Here is a 19385-nt window from a genome sequence, read left to right as displayed (position 1 = left end):
TTGCTTCAGTCTTCCTCATTCCCAGTGAGAAGTGGACCTAATAATCAAAGAAATTCCACAGGACTCTGCAAAAAGCTTATACTATCCACCCTGAGCGGAGATGTAACCAGCTGCCTCCTTGAAGCTCTCTTTCAGCATCTGATCTGTGCAGAAACCTATCTCTTGGGAACCATAAGCAAAGCCTGGGTACAAAGTAGGCTGCCAGGGAGTTCTTAGGGAGCTATGAGCACTGAACTGCACATGAACATTGGTTTACAAAATGTGTCTTTCTTTGCAAAGCCACTGCAGCGTTGCAGAGAGCAGATGTGAAATTACCTGGCTGGTCTCTAACACAGCCACCCCAGTGACCTTTGTAAAGCCTGCCCCAGACACTGGGTATATCTAGTCGGCATCCCTGGCTTTCAGCCAGACACTAAACCCAAAGGACAAAGGTTGTGGTATGTGGGGCCTCCCCAATCCCCCTGCTCCTAGAGAGATCTCCCCAGAGCAGAGCAGGAATCTTTATACTCTACTAGGTGCTAGAATACGATTTTTCAATTTACTGTTCCCCCTGACCTACTGCTTTGCCTCTCTGGCTCAATTAAGACTTTTTACCTGATAATATATAAAGGCACAGCCTTTGCAATCGGTAGACCAGAGTTCTAATTCTGAGTAGTTCTAATCCTGGGTAAACCAGAGTCCTAATTACTAGCTGAGGGACCTTGGCCAAGGCAAATTACTTCTTGGGTCCTCAGTTTTCTCATCTGCACAATGGCAACAACATAATAGGGATGATAATACCTATCTCATAAGGTGGATGTAAAGAAAGCTTTATATATAAAGAAAGCTCTGGGTCCCTTCATCATCCTGGCTATACTCAATTTGCCAAGATCACTCTAATAGTTTGGGGTGGATTGGGGGTAACTGTACCAGAGGGAAGCAGGGCAAGTCCTTGCCCCCACCAAGACAGTCGTCAGCTGGTGCTGCCAGCCTTTCAGGATGCATTTACTCTCACCAGAAAAGCCTGGTCCAGCACATGTCCCGGAGTGTCCACTTGGTTTTCCTGTCGAGACCCTTTCTTTCCTCCAACCTCGAAAGAAACCTTCTGGCTTTCCTGACCTTCAGCTCGTGCTTCAACCACACCCCTGGGCTTCTTCTTGAGGCTACATTTCCGAGCCACTAACCAGTGTCCTCGGCCTGTTGAGAAGATCAGAACAGTGACAAGGAGCAAACTCCTCCAAAGCCACAACTTGTGCACTTACAGAATGTTTATATTTAATACTAAAACAAAAATTAGCTCCTCATTACCTAATATGCACCAGATACCGTGCTGCAGCTGGGGAGGGGGAGCGTCTATATACCTGTCTTATTTAATTGGCCCCCAACCCCAAACCCAGTGAAGACATGCTACTGCCCCCATTTTACAGACAAAAAGGCTAAGACTCGAAGTGTAGAATGACTTGCCCAATTCCTTCCTCCACATTTTTGCCTCCAAACTCTAATTGTTCCTTCAAGATTGTAGATAAAGTATTTCCTATTCTGTGAAGCCTTCCCTGACTCTCCTCAGCAGAGCTGATCATTTTTTTTCCTGAGCCAGCTAGTTATTGCCCCATTTGTCATCTCTTGGGTAAAGGTAAAGCCCGTTGTGTGACACCAACTCAGTGGGCTACATCTTCCCAGAACTTACCCTGGATTCTATCATTATACAGCAAAAGTTGCATTAGGAGCTCAGGATAAGAAAGTGAGAGGACAGCTGGCATTTTTTAAAGACCCAAAAATACATGCTCACTGTAGAACGAACTAGAAAATGTATGTTAAGTAAAAAGAAGAATATGAGGTTTACTAGTAAGCCCACCTAACAAAAATCATGACAACGTTCTGGAATCTGTTCTCTCCTTCATCACTAGTTTATTCATTGTAATCTGTAATTATTGTATTTGTTCGCTTGTTTATTGTCTGTCTTGCCCTGTAGAGTGGAAGCTCCATGAGAGCACAGACTTTGATTCACTCATCTCAGTATTCCCAAGGCCTGCACAGAGCTTACCACACTGTGAGTGTTGCTGAACTTACCCTGAGCCACAGCTCTCACCCACAATCATCCATTCAGACCTTTTCTGAGCATCTACTTTGCGCCAGGAGCTGGGGCTATGGAGAAGGATACAACGGAGGATTCGAAGGAGCTCAATAACGTAAAGGGTGCTGTGAAGCCCAGAGCGGGGAGCTACCAGCCTAGGGCATGAGCTAGATCTTGTATGTTGAAAGTTGACTAGGTGGAGATGGAAAAACCAAAGATTGGGACTGCACAGAAGAACAGCACAGAGCTGTGGGAACCAGCTTGGTGCCCCTGACCACTGGCTCTCTGCCTGCATAGCCCACTACCCCTGCCTCAAGGGCTTGCCTTCACTCACCTGACCACTGCTGCTAATCCTGCGTCTTGGATGCAGCTCCCATCCTACGTCTGACATGAGCCAGCTCCTATTCCCATCCTGGGCCTGACAGCCCAGGCACTCATTTCCCAGGGCTGCCCCATCTGGGCCATGGACCTTTGTCCTATCCCAATAGCCCAAACTCCTAGAGCCTCCAGCCAGAGTTGGTGCCAAAACTGCCAAGAGAGCCAGGAAGGAAGGCCTGGAGTGTGTGGGGAGATAGACCTGAGGGAAAAGAGATGAGGCTGGAGAGGTCAGCAGAGTCAGATCTCAACCGGAATAAGAAGTTTGGGTTTTAATGGGGTAGGCTTTTAGCAGGAAGAGTATTCATGGGAAGGTTTTTTTCCCCTGTAAATTTTCATTTTGAGATAATTTCAGACTTCCCGAAAAGCTGTAAAAATAATACAGAGTTCCTGTACAGCTTTCACCCAGGTTCCCTAATGTTAACATCTTACATAATCATAATACAATGGTTAAAACCAAGAAATTAACATTGGCATAATATTAGTAATGAATCTACAGCCTTTCTTTGATTTTTGTCAGTTTTCTCACTAATGTTCTCTTTCTGTTCCAGGATCCAATCCAAGATCTCACATTTCATTTAGTTGTCACATCTGCTTAGTTTCCCCCAAACTGTGACAGTTCTGTAGTCTCTATTTTTCTTGTGTGATCTTGACACTTTTGAAGAGTACTAGTCAACTGCTTTATTAAATGTCCCTCAATTTGAGTTTGTTTGATGTTTTCCCATAATTAGACTAAGGCCTTGCAGTTTGGCAAGAAGTGATGCTGTGCCCTCCTCAGCACAAAATGTCAGGGCATACGTGATGTCAATATGTCTTATTACTGGTGATGTTTATTTTGATCACTCGGCCAAGGTGGTATCGGCTTAGTTTCTCTTAGTTTTTCTTAGTTACTAAGAAGTTCCTTTCTAATTAATAAAGATAGCTCAAGACTATACAAATATCCTGCTTCTCATCATACTTTGACCCACTAATCCTAGCATCTGTGATGATTAATTTTGTGTCAACTTGGCTAGACTATGGTAAGCAGTTAGTCAATCAAACACTAATCTAGGTGTTGCTGTGAAGGTATATTGTAGATGTGGCTAACATCCACAACCAGTTGACTTTAAGTAAAGGAGACTATCCTTGATAATGTGTGGGTCTCACCCACTCACTTGAAAGACCTTAAAAGCAAATACACCTCCGGGGAAAGATAGCAGAAGAGTAAGACGGAGATCACCTTCCTACCCCCAGACACACCAGAAATACATCTACACGTGGAACAACTCCTACAGAACACCTACTGAACGCTGGCAGAAGACCTCAGACCTCCCAAAGGCAAGAAACTCCCCGCGTACCAGGGTAGGGCAAAAGAAAAAGACAAAAGAATAGGGACGGGACCTGCACCAGTGGGAGGGAGCTGTGAAGGAGGAAAGGTTTCCACACACTAGGAAGCCCCTTCGCGGGTGGAGACTGCGGGTGGCGGAGGGGGGGAGCTTCGGGGCCGAGCCGCGGAAGAGAGCGCAGCAACAGGGGTGCGGGGGGCAAAGCGGGGAGATTCCCGCACAGAGGATCGGTGCCTGCTCACCCGCCGGGGCGGGCGGGGCTGGGAGCTGAGGCTCGGGCTCCGGTCGGAGCGCAGGGAGAGGACTGGGGTTGGTGGAGTGAACACAGCCTGAAGAGGTTAGTGCACCACGGCTAGCCGGGAGGGAGTCCGGGAAAAGGGCTGGAGGTGCCGAAGAGGCAAGAGACTTTTTCTTCCCTCTTTGTTTCCTGGTGCGCCAGGAGAGGGGATTAAGAGCGCTGCTTAAAGGCGCTCCAGAGACGGGGGCGAGACGCGGCTAAAAGCGCGGACCCCAGAGATGGGCAGGAGGCGCTAAGGCTGCTGCTGCCGCCACCAAGAAGCCTGTGTGCGAGCACAGGTCACTATCCACACCTCACTTCTGGGGAGCCTGTGCAGCCCACCACTGCCAGGGTCCCGGGATCCAGGGACAACTTCCCCAGAGGAACGCACGGCACGCCTCAGGCTGTTGGAACGTCACGCTGGCCTCTGCCGCCGCAGGCTCGCCCCACACTCCGTGCCCCTCCCTCCCCTGGGCCTGAGTGAGCAAGAGCCCCCAAATCAACGGCTCCTTTAACCCCGTCCTGTCTGAGCGGAAAAACAGACGCCCTCTGGCGACCTACACGCAGAGGCGGGGCCAAATCCAAAGCTGAGCCCCTGGGAGCTGTGAGAACAAAGAAGAGAAAGGGAAATCTCTCCCAGCAGCCTCAGAAGCAGCGGATTAAAGCTCCACAATCAACTTGATGTACCCTGCATCTGTGGAATACATGAATAGACAACGAATCATCCCAAATTGAGGGGGTGGACTTTGAAAGCAAGACTTATGATTTTTTCCGCTTTTCGGGAGTGTGTATGTGTATGCTTCTGTGTGAGATTTTGTCTGTATAGCTTTGCTTCCACAATTTGTCCTAGGGTTCTATCCGTCCGTTTTTTTTTTTTTTAATTTTTTTCTTAATAATTAATTTTAATAACTTTATTTTACTTTATCTTCTTTCTTTCTTTCTTTCTTTCCTTCCTTCCTTCCCTCCTTTAGACAACGAATCATCCCAAATTGAGGAGGTGGACTTTGTGAGCAAGATTTATGATTTTTTCCCCTTTTCCTCTTTTTGGGAGTGTGTATGTGTATGCTTCTGTGTGAGATTTTGTCTGTATAGCTTTGCTTCCACCATTTGTCCTAAGGTTCTATCCGTCCGTTGTTTTTTTTTAATTTTTTTCTTAATAATTATTTTTTAATTTAATAACTTTATTATATTTTACTTTATTTTATTTTACTTTATCTTCTTTCTTTCTTTTTTCCTTCCTTCTCGCCTTTCTTTATCCCACCATCCCTCCCTCCCTCCTTTCTTTCTTTCTTTTCTTCTTTCCTTTTCTTTCTTTCTTTCTTCCTTCCTTCTTTCCTTCCTTCCTTTCTTTCTTCCTACTTCTACTAATTCTTGCTCTCTACTTTTTCTCCCTTTTATTCTGAGCTGTATGGATGAAAGGCTCTTGGTGCTGCAGCCAGGAGTCAGTGCTGTGCCTCTGAGGTGGGAGAGCCAACTTCAGGACACTGGTCCACAAGAGACCTCCCAGCTCCACATAATATCAAATGGCGAAAATCTCCCAGAGATCTCCATCTCAACGCCAGCACCCAGCTTCACTCAACAACCAGCAAGCTACAGTGCTGGACAACCTATGCCAAACAACTAGCAAAACAGGAACACAACCCCACCCATTAGCAGAGAGGCCGCCTAAAATCATAATAAGTCCACAGACACCCCAAAACACACCACCAGACGTGGACCTGCCCACCAGAAAGACAAGATCAAGCCTCATCCACCGGAACACAGGCACTAGTCCCCTCCACCAGGAAGCCTACACAACCCACTGAACCAACCTTAGCCACTGGGGACAGACACCAAAAACAACGGGAACCACGAACCTGCAGCCTGCAAAGAGGAGACACCAAACACAGTAACATAAGCAAAATGAGAAGACAGAGAAACACACAGCAGATGAAGGAGCAAGATAAAAACCCACCAGACCTAACAAATGAAGAGGAAATAGGCAGTCTACCTGAAAAAGAATTCAGAATAATGATAGTAAAGATGATCCAAAATCTTGGAAATAGAATAGGCAAAATGCAAGAAACATTTAACAAGGACCTAGAAGAACTAAAGATGAAACAAACAATGATGCACAACACAATAAATGAAATGAAAAATACTCTAGATGGGAACAATAACAGAATAACTGAGGCAGAAGAACGGATAAGTGACCTGGAAGATAAAATAGTGGAAATAACTACTGCAGAGCAGAATAAAGAAAAAAGAATGAAAAGAACTAAGGACAGTCTCAGAGACCTCTGGGACAACATTAAATGCACCAACATTCGAATTACAGGGGTTCCAGAAGAAGAGAAAAAGAAAGGGACTGAGAAAATATTTGAAGAGATTATAGTTGAAAACTTCCCTAATATGGGAAAGGAAATAGTTAATCAAGTCCAGGAAGCACAGAGAGTCCCATACAGGATAAATCCAAGGAGAAATACACCAAGACACATATTAATCAAACTGTCAAAAATTAAATACAAGGAAAAGATATTAAAAGCAGCAAGGGAAAAACAACAAATAACACACAAGGGAATCCCCGTAAGGTTAACAGCTGATCTGTCAGCAGAAACTCTGCAAGCCAGAAGGGACTGGCAGGACATATTGAAAGTGATGAAGGAGAAAAACCTGCAACCAAGATTACTCTACCCAGCAAGGATCTCGTTCAGATTTGATGGAGAAATTAAAACCTTTACAGACAAGCAAAAGCTGAGAGAGTTAAGCACCACCAAACCAGCTTTACAACAAATGCTAAAGGAACTTCTCCAGGCAAGAAACACAAGAGAAGGAAAAGACCTACAATAACGAACCCAAAACAATTTAGAAAATGGGAATAGGAACATACATATCGATAATTACCTTAAATGTAAATGGACTAAATGCTCCCACCAAGAGACACAGATTGGCTGAATGGATACAAAAACAAGACCCATATATATGCTGTCTACAAGAGACCCACTTCAGACCTAGAGACACATACAGACTGAAGTGAGGGGATGGAAAAAGATATTCCATGCAAATGGAAACCAAGAGAAAGCTGGAGTAGCAATTCTCATATCAGACAAAATAGACGTTAAAATAAAGACTATTACAAGAGACAAAGAAGGACACTACATAATGATCAAGGGATCGATCCAAGAAGAAGATATAACAATTGTAAATATTTATGCACCCAACATAGGAGCACCTCAATACATAAGGCAAATACTAACAGCCATAAAAGGGGAAATCGACAGGAACACATTCACAGTAGGGGATTTTAACACCCCACTTTCACCAATGGACAGATCATCCAAAATGAAAATAAATAAGGAAACACAAGCTTTAAATGATACATTAAACAAGATGGACTTAATTGATATTTATAGGACACTCCATACAAAAACAACAGAATACACATTTTTCTCAATTGCTCATGGAACATTCTCCAGGACAGATCATATCTTGGGTCACAAATCAAGCCTTGGTAAATTTAAGAAAATTGAAATTGTATCAAGTATCTTTTCCGACCACAACGCTATGAGACTAGATATCAATTACAGGAAAAGATCTGTAAAAAATACAAACACATGGAGGCTAAACAATACACTACTTAATAACGAAGTGATCACTGAAGGAAACAAAGAGGAAATAAAAAAATACCTAGAAACAAATGACAATGGAGACACGACGACCCAAAACCTATGGGATACAGAAAAAGCAGTTCTAAGAGGGAAGTTTAGAGCAATAGAAGCCCACCTTAAGAAACAGGAAACATCTTGAATAAACAACCTAACCTTGCACCTAAAGCAATTAGAGAAAGAAGAACAAAAAACCCCCAAAGTTAGCAGAAGGAAAGAAATCATAAAAACCAGATCAGAAATAAATGAAAAAGAAATGAAGGAAACGATAGCAAGATCAATAAAACTAAATGCTGGTGCTTTGAGAAGATAAATAAAATTGATAAACCATTAGCCAAACTCATCAAGAAAAAAAGGGAGAAGACTCACATCAATAGAATTAGAAATGAAAACGGAGAAGTAACAACTGACACTGCAGAAATACAAAAGATCATGAGAGATTACTACAAGCAACTCTATGCCAATAAAATGGACAACCTGGAAGAAATGGACAAATTCTTAGAAATGCACAACGTGCCAAGACTGAATCAGGAAGAAATAGAAAATATGAACAGACCAATCACAAGCACTGAAATTGAAACTGTGAGGAAAAATCTTCCAACAAACATAAGCCCAGGACCAGATGCCTTCACAGGCGAATTCTATCAAACATTTAGAGAAGAGCTAACACCTATCCTTCTCAAACTCTTCCAAAGTATAGCAGAGGGAGGAACACTCCCAAATTCATTCTACGAGGCCACCATCACCTTGATACCAAAACCAGACAAGGATGTCACAAAGAAAGAAAACTACAGGCCAATATCACTGATGAACATAGATGCAAAAATCCTCAACAAAATACTAGCAAACAGAATCCAACAACACATTAAAAGGATCATATACCATGATCAAGTGGGGTTTATTCCAGGAATGCAAGGATTCTTCAATATACGCAAATCAATCAATGTGATAAACCATATTAACAAATTGAAGGAGAAAAACCATATGATAATCTCAATAGATGCAGAGAAAGCTTTTGACAAAATTCAACACCGATTTATGATAAAAACCCTGCAGAAAGTAGGCATAGAGGGAACCTTCCTCAACATAATAAAGGCCATATATGACAAACCCACAGCCAACATCATCCTCGATGGTGAAAAACTGAAAGCATTCCCACTAAGATCAGGAACAAGACAAGGTTGCCCACTCTCACCACTCTTATTCAACATAGTTTTGGAAGTTTTAGCCACAGCAATCAGAGAAGAAAAGGAAATAAAAGGAATCCAAATCGGAAAAGAAGAAGTAAAGCTGTCACTGTTTGCAGATGACATGATACTATACGTAGAGAATCCTAAAGATGCTACCAGAAAACTACTAGAGCTAATCAGTGAATTTGGTAAAGTTGCAGGATACAACATTAATGCACAGAAATCTCTGGCATTCCTATACACTAATGATGAAAAATCTGAAAGTGAAATCAAGAAAACACTCCCATTTACCATTGCAACAAAAAGAATAAAATATCTAGGAATAAACCTACCTAAGGAGACAAAAGACCTGTATGCAAAAAATTATAAGACACTGATGAAAGAATTAAAGATGATACAGATAGATGGAGAGATATACCATGTTCTTGGATTGCAAGAATCAACATTGTGAAAATGACTCTACTACCCAAAGCAATCTACAGATTCAATGCAATCCCTATCAAACTACCACTGGCATTTTTTACAGAACTAGAACAAAAAATTTCACAATTTGTATGGAAACACAAAAGATCCTGAAAAGCCAAAGCAATCTTGAGAACGAAAAATGGAGCTGGAGGAATCAGGCTCCCTGACATCAGACTATACTACAAAGTTACAGTAATCAAGACAGTAATGGTACTGGCACAAAAACAGAAAGATAGATCAATGGAACAGGATAGAAAGCCCAGACATAAACCCACACACATATTGTCACCTTATCTTTGATAAAGGAGGCAGGAATGTACAGTGGAGAAAGGACAGCCTCTTCCATAAGTGGTGCTGGGAAAACTGGACAGGTACATGTAAAAGTATGAGATTAGATCACTCCCTAACACCATACACAAAAATAAGCTCAAAATGGATTAAAGACCTAAATGTAAGGCCAGAAACTATCAAACTCTTAGAGGAAAACATAGGCAGAACACTCTATGACATAAATCACAGCAAGATCCTTTTTGACCCACCTCCCAGAGAAATGGAAATAAAAACAAAAATAAACAAATAGGACCTAATGAAACTTCAAAGCTTTTGCACAGCAAAGGAAACCGTAAACAAGACCAAAAGACAACCCTCAGAATGGGAGAAAATATTTCCAAATGAAGCAACTGACAAAGGATTAATTTCCAAAATTTACAAGCAGCTCATGCAGCTCAATAACAAAAAAACAAACAACCCAATCCAAAAATGGGCAGAAGACCTAAATAGACATTTCTCCAAAGAAGATATACAGACTGCCAACAAACACATGAAAGAATGCTCAACATCATTAATCATTAGAGAAATGCAAATCAAAACTACAATGAGATATCATCTCACACCAGTCAGAATGGCCATCATCAAAAAATCTAGAAACAATAAATGCTGGAAAGGATGTGGAGAAAAGGGAACACTCTTGCACTGCTGGTGGGAATGTGAATTGGTACAGCCACTATGGAGAACAGTATGGAGGTTCCTTAAAAAACTACAAATAGAACTACCATATGACCCAGCAATCCCACTACTGGGCATATACCCTGAGAAAACCATAATTCAAAAAGAGTCATGTACCAAAATGTTCATTGCAGCTCTATTTACAATAGCCCGGAGATGGAAACAACCTAAGTGTCCATCATCGGATGAATGGATAAAGATGATGTGGCACATATATACAATGGAATATTACTCAGCCATAAAAAGAAACGAAATTGAGCTATTTGTACTGAGGTGGATAGACCTAGAGTCTGTCATACGGAGTGAAGTAAGTCAGAAAGAAAAAGACAAATACCGTATGCTAACACATATATATGGAATTTAAGAAAAAAAATGTCATGAAGAACCTAGGGGTAAGACAGGAATAAAGACACAGACCTGCTAGAGAACGGACTTCAGGATATGGGGAGGGGGAAGGGTGAGCTGTGACAAAACGAGAGAGAGGCATGGACATATATACACTACCAAACGTAAGGTAGATAGCTAGTGGGAAGCAGCCGCATAGCACAGGGAGATCAGCTCGGTGCTTTGTGACCGCCTGGAGGGGTGGGATAGGGAGGGTGGGAGACGCAAGAGGGAAGAGATATGGGAACATATGTATAACTGATTCACTTTGTTATAAAGCAGAAACTAACACACCATTGTAAAGTAATTATACCCCAATAAAGATGTTTAAAAAAAAGTGCAAATACAGGCTTCCCAAAGAAATATGAAATTTTGCCTTAAGACTGAAGCATCAGCTCTTCCCTGAGTTTTCAGCTTGCCTCTCCTATAGATTTCAGACTTGCCAGCCTCCACATTTCATAAACCAATTCGTTAAAAATATGTAATTTATATATGTGTGTTGGTCCATATATATAAACACATATACGTATATGAAAACAAAACTTGTAGGAGATACACACACACACACACACACACACACACACGGACGAACATACACACATCTTATTGATTCTATTTCTCTGAAGAACCCTGACTGATGCAGCATCCATAGAAGTTTCTTGCCTGTAAAAGTTATTACTGTGATGTTTTAATAGTGATTTTCCCCCAAAAAAGTAATTTTCTATTTCCTTAATTCCTTCTACATTTATTAACTGTAATTCTATTGTAAGGAAGGACTTTTCCTTCTCCTCCACTTATTTATGTATTCTTAATTTAATTGTATCAGCATGGGATCATGACTATTTACTTATTCTACGGATTCCAACCCAATTCTACCTTTATTTATTTTGCCGCTCATATTGTTCCAGCTTTGGCCATTGGGCGCTCCTTCAGTTTGGCACCTATGTCCTTTCAAATTGCCCCCATCATTTTTCTGAGCACTGCTTTATTTTCTGGCACCACACAGTGTTCCAGGCTCAATATGTATTTTTCTTGCCTCAGCCCTAGAAACAGGTTTTTGTCTTAGGAGCCCTGGCTTTGTTTACTGGAGAATGGTATTTAGAAATCAACATCTAGGCGGCAGGCATGCTCTTTGCGACTGAGGTACCATTGCCCTCAGTGGGCCAGGAAGTACATGTACATATACCAACACATGCAGATACATATGGCTATATTTATTTCTCTATCTGTCCATCTATGTGTGTGTGAGGGGGTGTGGATGTGAAATCATGAGTGCATACTGAGAGCTCCATGGGAGGGTTTTCAACAGATAGGTGGCCAAAGAAGGTCTCTGTGTGAAAAATGAAATAACTCAAGAGAAGTGGGGAGCACAGGCTGGAGGAGAAGGTTCTTCTACTATTCCATGTACAGAGCGACCAGCATGTCATTTCATCTAGGGTAAGCTAGGGGTACTTCTCCCTTGCTTTACCCTTTCAAAGCAGCAAATCCAATCCAGTGAACCCACACTTCTTGGCAGCGTTCCATCTGCAGGACTCTGCTCAGCATAGGTGGAGTCCCTGCCCCAGGGGAGTCTTTAACTAGATAAATGTTTGAAAAACTACTTAGCAGAGTCAAGTTTAAGCCATTTTTTAGGAGCTGGGCAGACTATAATTACGCATCAAGTAAGAAACACAGAAAGGAAGACGGCTTTCAAGAGAGGATGGGCACTGAGGGATGGAGTAGCTGGATATGGCTTACTGGAAGAAGTGGGAGAAGGGCTGGGCCTTGCGGGATGGGAGGAGTTTGGATAACTGGGATGAGGGCTGGAACGTTCTGGGCGAATGTTAAAAAGCTATGTGAAAATATTATAAACACTATGGAACAGGGCATAAATCAAGGAAAGGGGTTGTAAAAAAGGATAAGGGGGGGTTAGAGCAGAAGGTAAAGGAACTAGCAGTGAGAAGTCACTAAACAGAAGGGAACACTATGGTTAGATGTGCAGTTTAGAAGGTTCCCTGAGAACCCTTGTGCACTGTTGGTGGGAATGTAAATTGCTGCAGCCACTGTGGAAACACTGTGGAGGTTCCTCAAAAAACTAAAAACATAACTACCATATGATCCAGCAATTCCACTTCTGGGTATATATCCGAAAAAAACAAAGTCACTAATTCGAAAACACACATGCACCCCAATGTTCATAGCAGCATTACTTACAATAGCCAAGACATGGAAACAAGCTAAGTGTCCATCAACAGAGGAATGGATAAAGAAGATGTAGTACATATATACAACAGAATACTACTCAGCCATAAAAAAGAATGAAATTTTGCCATTTGCAACAACATGGATGGGCTTGGAGGGCATTATGCTAAGTGAAATAACTCAGACAGAGAAAGATAAGTACTGCATGATATTGCTTCTATGTGGAATTTAAAAAATACAACAAACTTGTGAATATAACATAAAAGAAGCAGACCCACAGATACGGAGAACAAACTAGTAGTGATCAGTGGGTGGGGTGGTGGTGAAGGGGCAATATAGGTGTGAGAGAGTGGGAGGTACCAACTGCTGCGTGTAACTTAGGCTCAAGGATGTATTGTACAACACGGAGAATATAGCCAATATCTCTAAATGGAAAGTAACCTGAAAAAAACTGTATAAAAATAAAAGAATTCTAATAAATAAATAAAATTAAAAAAAAATAAGGCTCCCTGAGACTGCTGGGGGGAGATGGATTGGAAGGGAAGGGATTGTGTAGGGGCAGGGAACAGCACGGAAGGGGTTGAAGGGAAGAAATGGGTGTCAGGGACATTCTGAAGCAGGAGCTGGGTGTGAGGCAAACGTACTGATCCGAGAAGTCACCTGACCTTCCTCTGGCATCCGAAGCAGATTTTTGGCCGGAAAGCAGTTGCTCAGATAAGGCTTCCCATCATCCAGTTTGTAGACTCCTGAGGAGGCCATGTCCCTGAGAGCCAAGCAAGGAAAGCAAGAAAGTAAGGAGTGAGAAGGGACAGGGCTGCTCTCTCACCCCAACACAGTCTGTGAACTCACCAGGACCACCCCTAACACACACCCTAACTCCGAGGCCCTAGAGGCCCACTGTCTTGCTTCAGAAATGGGCTGGCCCTTTAGATAACAAGGGAGATAGGCCCTGGGTTTTTCGGTTCAAATCAACCGTAGCTCAGTGAAACGGTAGAAAAAGCATCACTTTTGGGCTCAGACAGACCTGGTTTGAATCTTGGCTCTTGCCTGACTCGCTGACTGGGAAAATTCTCTACCCCTCTAAGCCTCAGTTTCCTCGCCTGTAAAATGTCTACCTTAATAGACAAAGGAGAAGATCAACTTGGAAAGGTAGTGCCTGGTACATATTAAGTGTTCCCTAGCTATGTTCTTTGTTTTGAGTTCAGGGAAGAGGGCTCTCATACTTTAGGCAAGATGATGTGCAAATACTGAGATGTGAACTGGATAAATTGGGTTTGAGAGATGAACTGAGTTTTCTGATAGAGAGAAGGATAAGCATTAATAGAAAGGGCCACAGGATTAAGGGCACGGTGGTGGGTACATCTGGCACAGTAAAGAAAGAACCTGACCCAGGAAGGGGAAGGAGGTGTGTTTGGGAGTTTTGGACAATAAGACTGAATGGGAAGGATGGTGCCTGCTTCTGAAGGCCTTCAGTGCCAGGCTAGGAGCCCAGGCTCCACACTGGAGGTAACGGAGAGACGTGGATGATATCTAAGCTGGGGAGAGCCATGACCCAAGCTGTGCTTTAGAAAGAGAGGTCTGACAAATATAATGCCTGGTGAAATGGGATTCCATTGGTCAGGAGTCACGAAAATTCCAGCTCAGAAGTACACTCACCTCTTCCATTAAATCTTTCATCGTCTCCCACCTAGAACACTGCAACAGTCTTCTGACTGGATTCCCACTGAGCAAGCTTGAGCCTGGTCTTGAAGGCCCCTGGAGACCTATGTCCTAACGTTCCAGCTCCAGTCACTCCACCCAAGAGGCTCACAGAATCATTTTCTATTCCCCCAAACACATTCGGTCTTCCATGCCTTTGTTCTTAGTGTTCCTTTGGCCTAAAATAGCTCTATCCACCTTGTTCATCTGGCAGATCTCATGCTTTAAGATTCAGCTCAGGGCTTCCCTGGTGGCGCAGTGGTTGAGAGTCCGCCTGCCGATGCAGGGGACATGGGTTCGTGCCCCAGTCCGGGAAGATCCCACATGCCACGGAGCGGCTAGGCCTGTGAGCCATGGCCGCTGAGCCTGCGCGTCCGGAGACTGTGCTCCGCAACGGGAGAGGCAACAACAGTGAGAGGCCCGCGTACCACAAAAAAAAAAAAAAAAAAAAAAAGATTCAGCTCAAATGCCACTTCCTTTAGGAAAACAATCTCTTATCAAAGATCTAAATTTTTTGAACCTTAAGCTCTTAGAGATTGAGATTTTTCTTTAAAAGGATCCAGTCATTCCCTAATCTGCTTTGGGATAGCTTCAGACAATTTGGGGTAGCAGAGGTTTGGGAACCTGGCCAGGGGAAGGGAGACCCTGGCAAGAATGCGGAACCCTGAGATGGAGGGTCTGGGAAGAGATTCAGTACAAAGAAGGAGCAGAGTGGAGAGCTGGGATCAGGTGTCCAGAGAAAATGTTTCCTGGAAGTGACAAATATGAAAAGTAGAGGGGTGCAGTAGGAGGCGGCAACAATTTTAGAGACAAGAGACTTAAATTTGAGACTAGTTTCTACTACTAAGTGGAGTGACCTTCTGCAAATCACTTTACCTCTTTGGGCCTCAGATTTCTCACATATAAAATGAGGATTAAAACCTGTGCCTCAGGGAATTGTTGTGAGAATTAAATGAGGTAATAGAAAAAACAAGCTTCTTTCTAGACCCAGTCCAGATGCCATCCCTTCCATAAAGTCCTCACTGAACCTACCAGAGGGACATAATTGCTGTTTTAGCTAAACTCTGGAGTTTTTCTTCTGTAAGTCTTTCATGGCCAGACCCCTTTCTACCTCATAAGATTACTAACAATCATGAGGGGGTTGTTTCAATGGCCTCTGAACCTCCAAGTCTGGAAACATGTCCAATTCACTGTCATTCTTCCACTCTTGGAAAGCTCATAGGAAACACCCAATAAACATATGTGAGCCAAATGAAGGGTACAATGGTACTCCCAGGGCCCAAGGGGTTTTATACATATTTCTAATCTCCCTGACTAGACTTTGAGCCCCTCCAGGAGAAGGACAGCACCTATGGTGTTCACCTCTTTACTCCCAGTACCTAACACCTGGCACATAATAGATTCCATAAGTACCTGTGGAATGAATGAGTGATCTTGACATCTCCTTTGGTTCAACACAGGGCATTGTGAATTTCCTGATACCTGACCACTCTGAAAAGGGTTGGGGGCCCTTTCTATGTGCTTCCACGATACTCCATACTTCTCCTAGTATAACACTTATCATTTTATTATAATTGTTTTCTCCCTTTACCAACTTCCCACCTGCTATGGGGCCTATAATACGTAGTGACCTATATAATCCTAGAGCCTAGCATAGAGCCTAGAACACATTAAAAATGTGCTGGGAAGATGAAGGGATGGATGGATGGTTGGATAGGGAAGACGGTCATCCAGTCAATCTGTCTTTCAGGAAATCCCTCTTGTGACCAATCATCACACCTATCTGCTAGATGGGTGAATGGATGAATGAATGAATGAGTATATAGCTGCCTGGAAAATGTTAGAGAAGACGACTGCTGGAGAAAACTCCAGTAACTTACAGAATATGGGGACCTTGGTTCTGATCTGCATAGTACTTACTTGATCTTTGATCTTGGGAAAGACCTCTTGACTTCCTTTTTTTTTTTGTTTCTTCACCTGTAAAATAGATATTACACTCCTTCTTAGTTTGCCATTTAGAGCTCTTGAACTTTCTCATTAATTATATCCTACTGTGACCCTTTGATCCAAAATGTCTCACCTGAGGCCTAGAAAAATACTACAGGACTAAAGATCCCAGAAACAGAGAGAAAAGAAATAGAGATGGAGACATAGACAAGGGGGTGGAACAAGAGAATAATTTTATGACAATGGGGTGGGGCTAGAGTGCTTAATAGGAAGTGCAAATCACAAATTAGAAAGGAAAGGATCATTTATATGTCCATTTACACAAAATAAACTTATGCATGATAAAACCAGCAAAGACAAAGTTGAAAGGTAAGACAGACACACACACACACACACACACACACACACACACACACACACACACAGAATAATGCTTCTCATCTGCATACATTTGCTTTTTCCATTCCTTCGGTCTATCACACTTCTGCCCCTCTTCTTTGCCTGATGCATACAGAAGAACTTCCTGTATATCCCCCTCCTCAGGTTGACCCTCATCTGTGTTACCACCTCAGCCCACCTCTTAATGAAGGCACCATGCCACACTGTATTATAATGGCCTGCTTACCTGTCTGTTCCCCACTCCTTACACCCTAAGTGTGAGCCTCTCTAAGGCCAGGCCTGGGTCCTACCTATATCTTTATCCCCAGCACCTCAAACAAGGTCTGGTCCATTGAAGAGGCTCAACTGAGTGCTTACTGAACTAAATGGAACCATGAACACAATACTATGGAGTTCTCCATTCTGTCTGCAAAGAAGGAAGAAGGATCAGGGAAGTTTCACAGCGCAGGTGACATTAGAGCTGGGTCTTGAAACATAAGTTATAAAAAGATAAAAAGCTACAGGGCCATCTGACTGGATTGCTTCACAGAGGTGAAGAAACTGCATCTAATAGTTTTTAGTAATAATTATGGTCAGGTGGGTGTTAGCTTTATCAAGACGGGTGTTTTGTCTGTTATTCAGGGGTATGTGCCCAGGGCCAAGAACAGTGACCACTCCATAGTAAGTACTGTTTGTTCAATCATTTGGACACTTATATGAGGAATTCATGGGGAGTTAAAAAAAATGATGCAGTGTGGTAGATCATTATTAAGTCCTATTATGTGATAACTCTAAGTCATTAGAGTAGGAGTTCCATGAAAGTAGGGAACAGGTCTTTTCTGATCCCCTAGTATCCCTTAGTGCAGTTCCAAGCAATGTTGGTGCTCAATAAATATTTGTGTAAAACAAAGAATTAATAAAAATCTGGAATATTATTACATCCTAAAACTGTAAAGGCAGGGCGGCAAAGGTGAGATAGGTTGAGACCTGTGACCCTTTACTAGAGTGCTTGCACCTGGACAAACAACTCCTTGAACAACAAAATACAAAGAAACTCGAAGGGACTAAAAGTAACTGCATGCATGCACAGCTGGGGCAAATTATGAACAGTAAGACACAAAAAGGCCAGAAGCCAACTGCCATTTCTGAGGTGTTAGGAGCAAAAGCAGGGTACTGCCCATGACCCCTGCACACAGCACCACCAAGGGGGTGGGAAGACCACCTAAGCCCCCCCTCCCACCTCACCCACCCATCCCCCCACCCTCACCCCATTTAAGGGACCAGCTCACCCGCCACCCCTCCATCCCCACCTGTTTCTTGTTGCTCCCTCCTGCTGCAGGACGAGTCCCAATAAAGCTTTACCTGAATTCCCCGCCTGGCCTCTTACCAATTTCTATTGATTAAAGAGTCCAAGGACCCCAGGTGGTAACAAAGGGAGCATGACACTGGTTTGATGTCAAAAAAAAACATCTGGGGGCTTCCCTGGCGGCGCAGTGGTTAAGAATCCGTCTGCCAGTGCAGGGGACACGGGTTCGAGCCCTGGTCGGGGAGGATCCCACATGCCGCAGAGCAACTAAGCCTTTGCGCCACAACTACTGAGCCTGCGCTCTAGAGCCCGTGAGCCCCAACTACTGAAGCCCGCGCGCCTAGAGCCCGTGCTCTGCAACAAGAGAAGCCACCGCAATGAGAAGCCCGCGCACCACAACGAAGAGCAGCCCCCGCTCAGCGCAACTAGAGAAAGCCCGTGTGCAGCAACGAAGACCCAACGCAGCCAAAAATGATAAATAAAATAAATTTATATTTTAAAAAATCTGGCTGCTAAACTAGGTTCTGATACATGCTATCTGGCCTTGGTTAAGTGCCTTAGTTTCCTCACCTGACTGGTCCGTTAGGAGACTAAATGAGAGGATGGATATATACGCACTTAAGACAGTGCCTGGCAGGCAGTAGGCACTCAGTGAATGTGAGTTCTCTGTAACACGAAGACAATGCTAACAGCTAAGATGACAGTCACCAAAGAACCAGTACGTACAGTTTTACAGGGCTAGAAAAGGATGAAGGACGAGCTCCTGCCCCCTCCTTGCCAAACGCTACATCTGGGGCGGGGGAGACTCTAACCCGTCACGCAAACTAAGTTTCCAGTTTCCAGCCGCACCTGCCTCCGGCGTCGCTTCCGCCTCCGAGACGTCCGCGGGGGCGACGGCCCGGTCTGGCGGGTTGCGCGCCTGCGAGCCTCCCGGGGAACTCGGAGCCGCTCCACCGTGGCGCCTGCCACTACCTTCTCCACTCCTTAGTAACCGCGACGCGGCGGCTGCCCGAGTAGGCGGCAACTGATGACTGGAGCTTCTAATTACTACAAGTTCCGGCAACCCCGCGGCCACTTCCGCTGGCAACCTCGCGTCAGCCAGCCCTAGCTACGGATCCCGATGGACTCCGCGCGGCACGTCACGCCGTCAGCTCCAG

The 19385-nt window shown here is 43.7% G+C and overlaps 1 protein-coding gene across 2 annotated transcripts in view; it reads right to left on the bottom strand.

Annotated features, from left to right (window-relative positions):
- The window catches only part of XRRA1 (X-ray radiation resistance associated 1), a 104596-nt gene extending 85301 nt beyond the window's left edge, over nucleotides 1-19295 (bottom strand). The window contains exons 1-4 of one of the 2 annotated variants that reach the window (XM_033862277.2): nucleotides 19078-19295; nucleotides 16518-16574; nucleotides 13565-13662; nucleotides 995-1176 (exon numbers count right to left, since the gene is read on the bottom strand). In XM_033862277.2, the coding sequence (XP_033718168.1) occupies nucleotides 995-1176; nucleotides 13565-13658 (276 nt within the window). In that variant the 5' untranslated portion in view covers nucleotides 13659-13662; nucleotides 16518-16574; nucleotides 19078-19295. The remainder of the gene's footprint in view (nucleotides 1-994; nucleotides 1177-13564; nucleotides 13663-16517; nucleotides 16575-19077) is intronic. The other variant, XM_073808454.1, reaches the window with a different exon arrangement.
- Between the last annotated feature and the right edge of the window lie 90 nt (nucleotides 19296-19385).

This window comes from Tursiops truncatus, chromosome 8 (genome assembly GCF_011762595.2).
Source record: "Tursiops truncatus isolate mTurTru1 chromosome 8, mTurTru1.mat.Y, whole genome shotgun sequence".
Classification (NCBI taxonomy): Eukaryota; Metazoa; Chordata; class Mammalia; order Artiodactyla; family Delphinidae; genus Tursiops; species Tursiops truncatus.
Note: the sequence above shows the minus strand (reverse complement) of the source record. Positions and strands in the feature narration are given on the sequence as shown.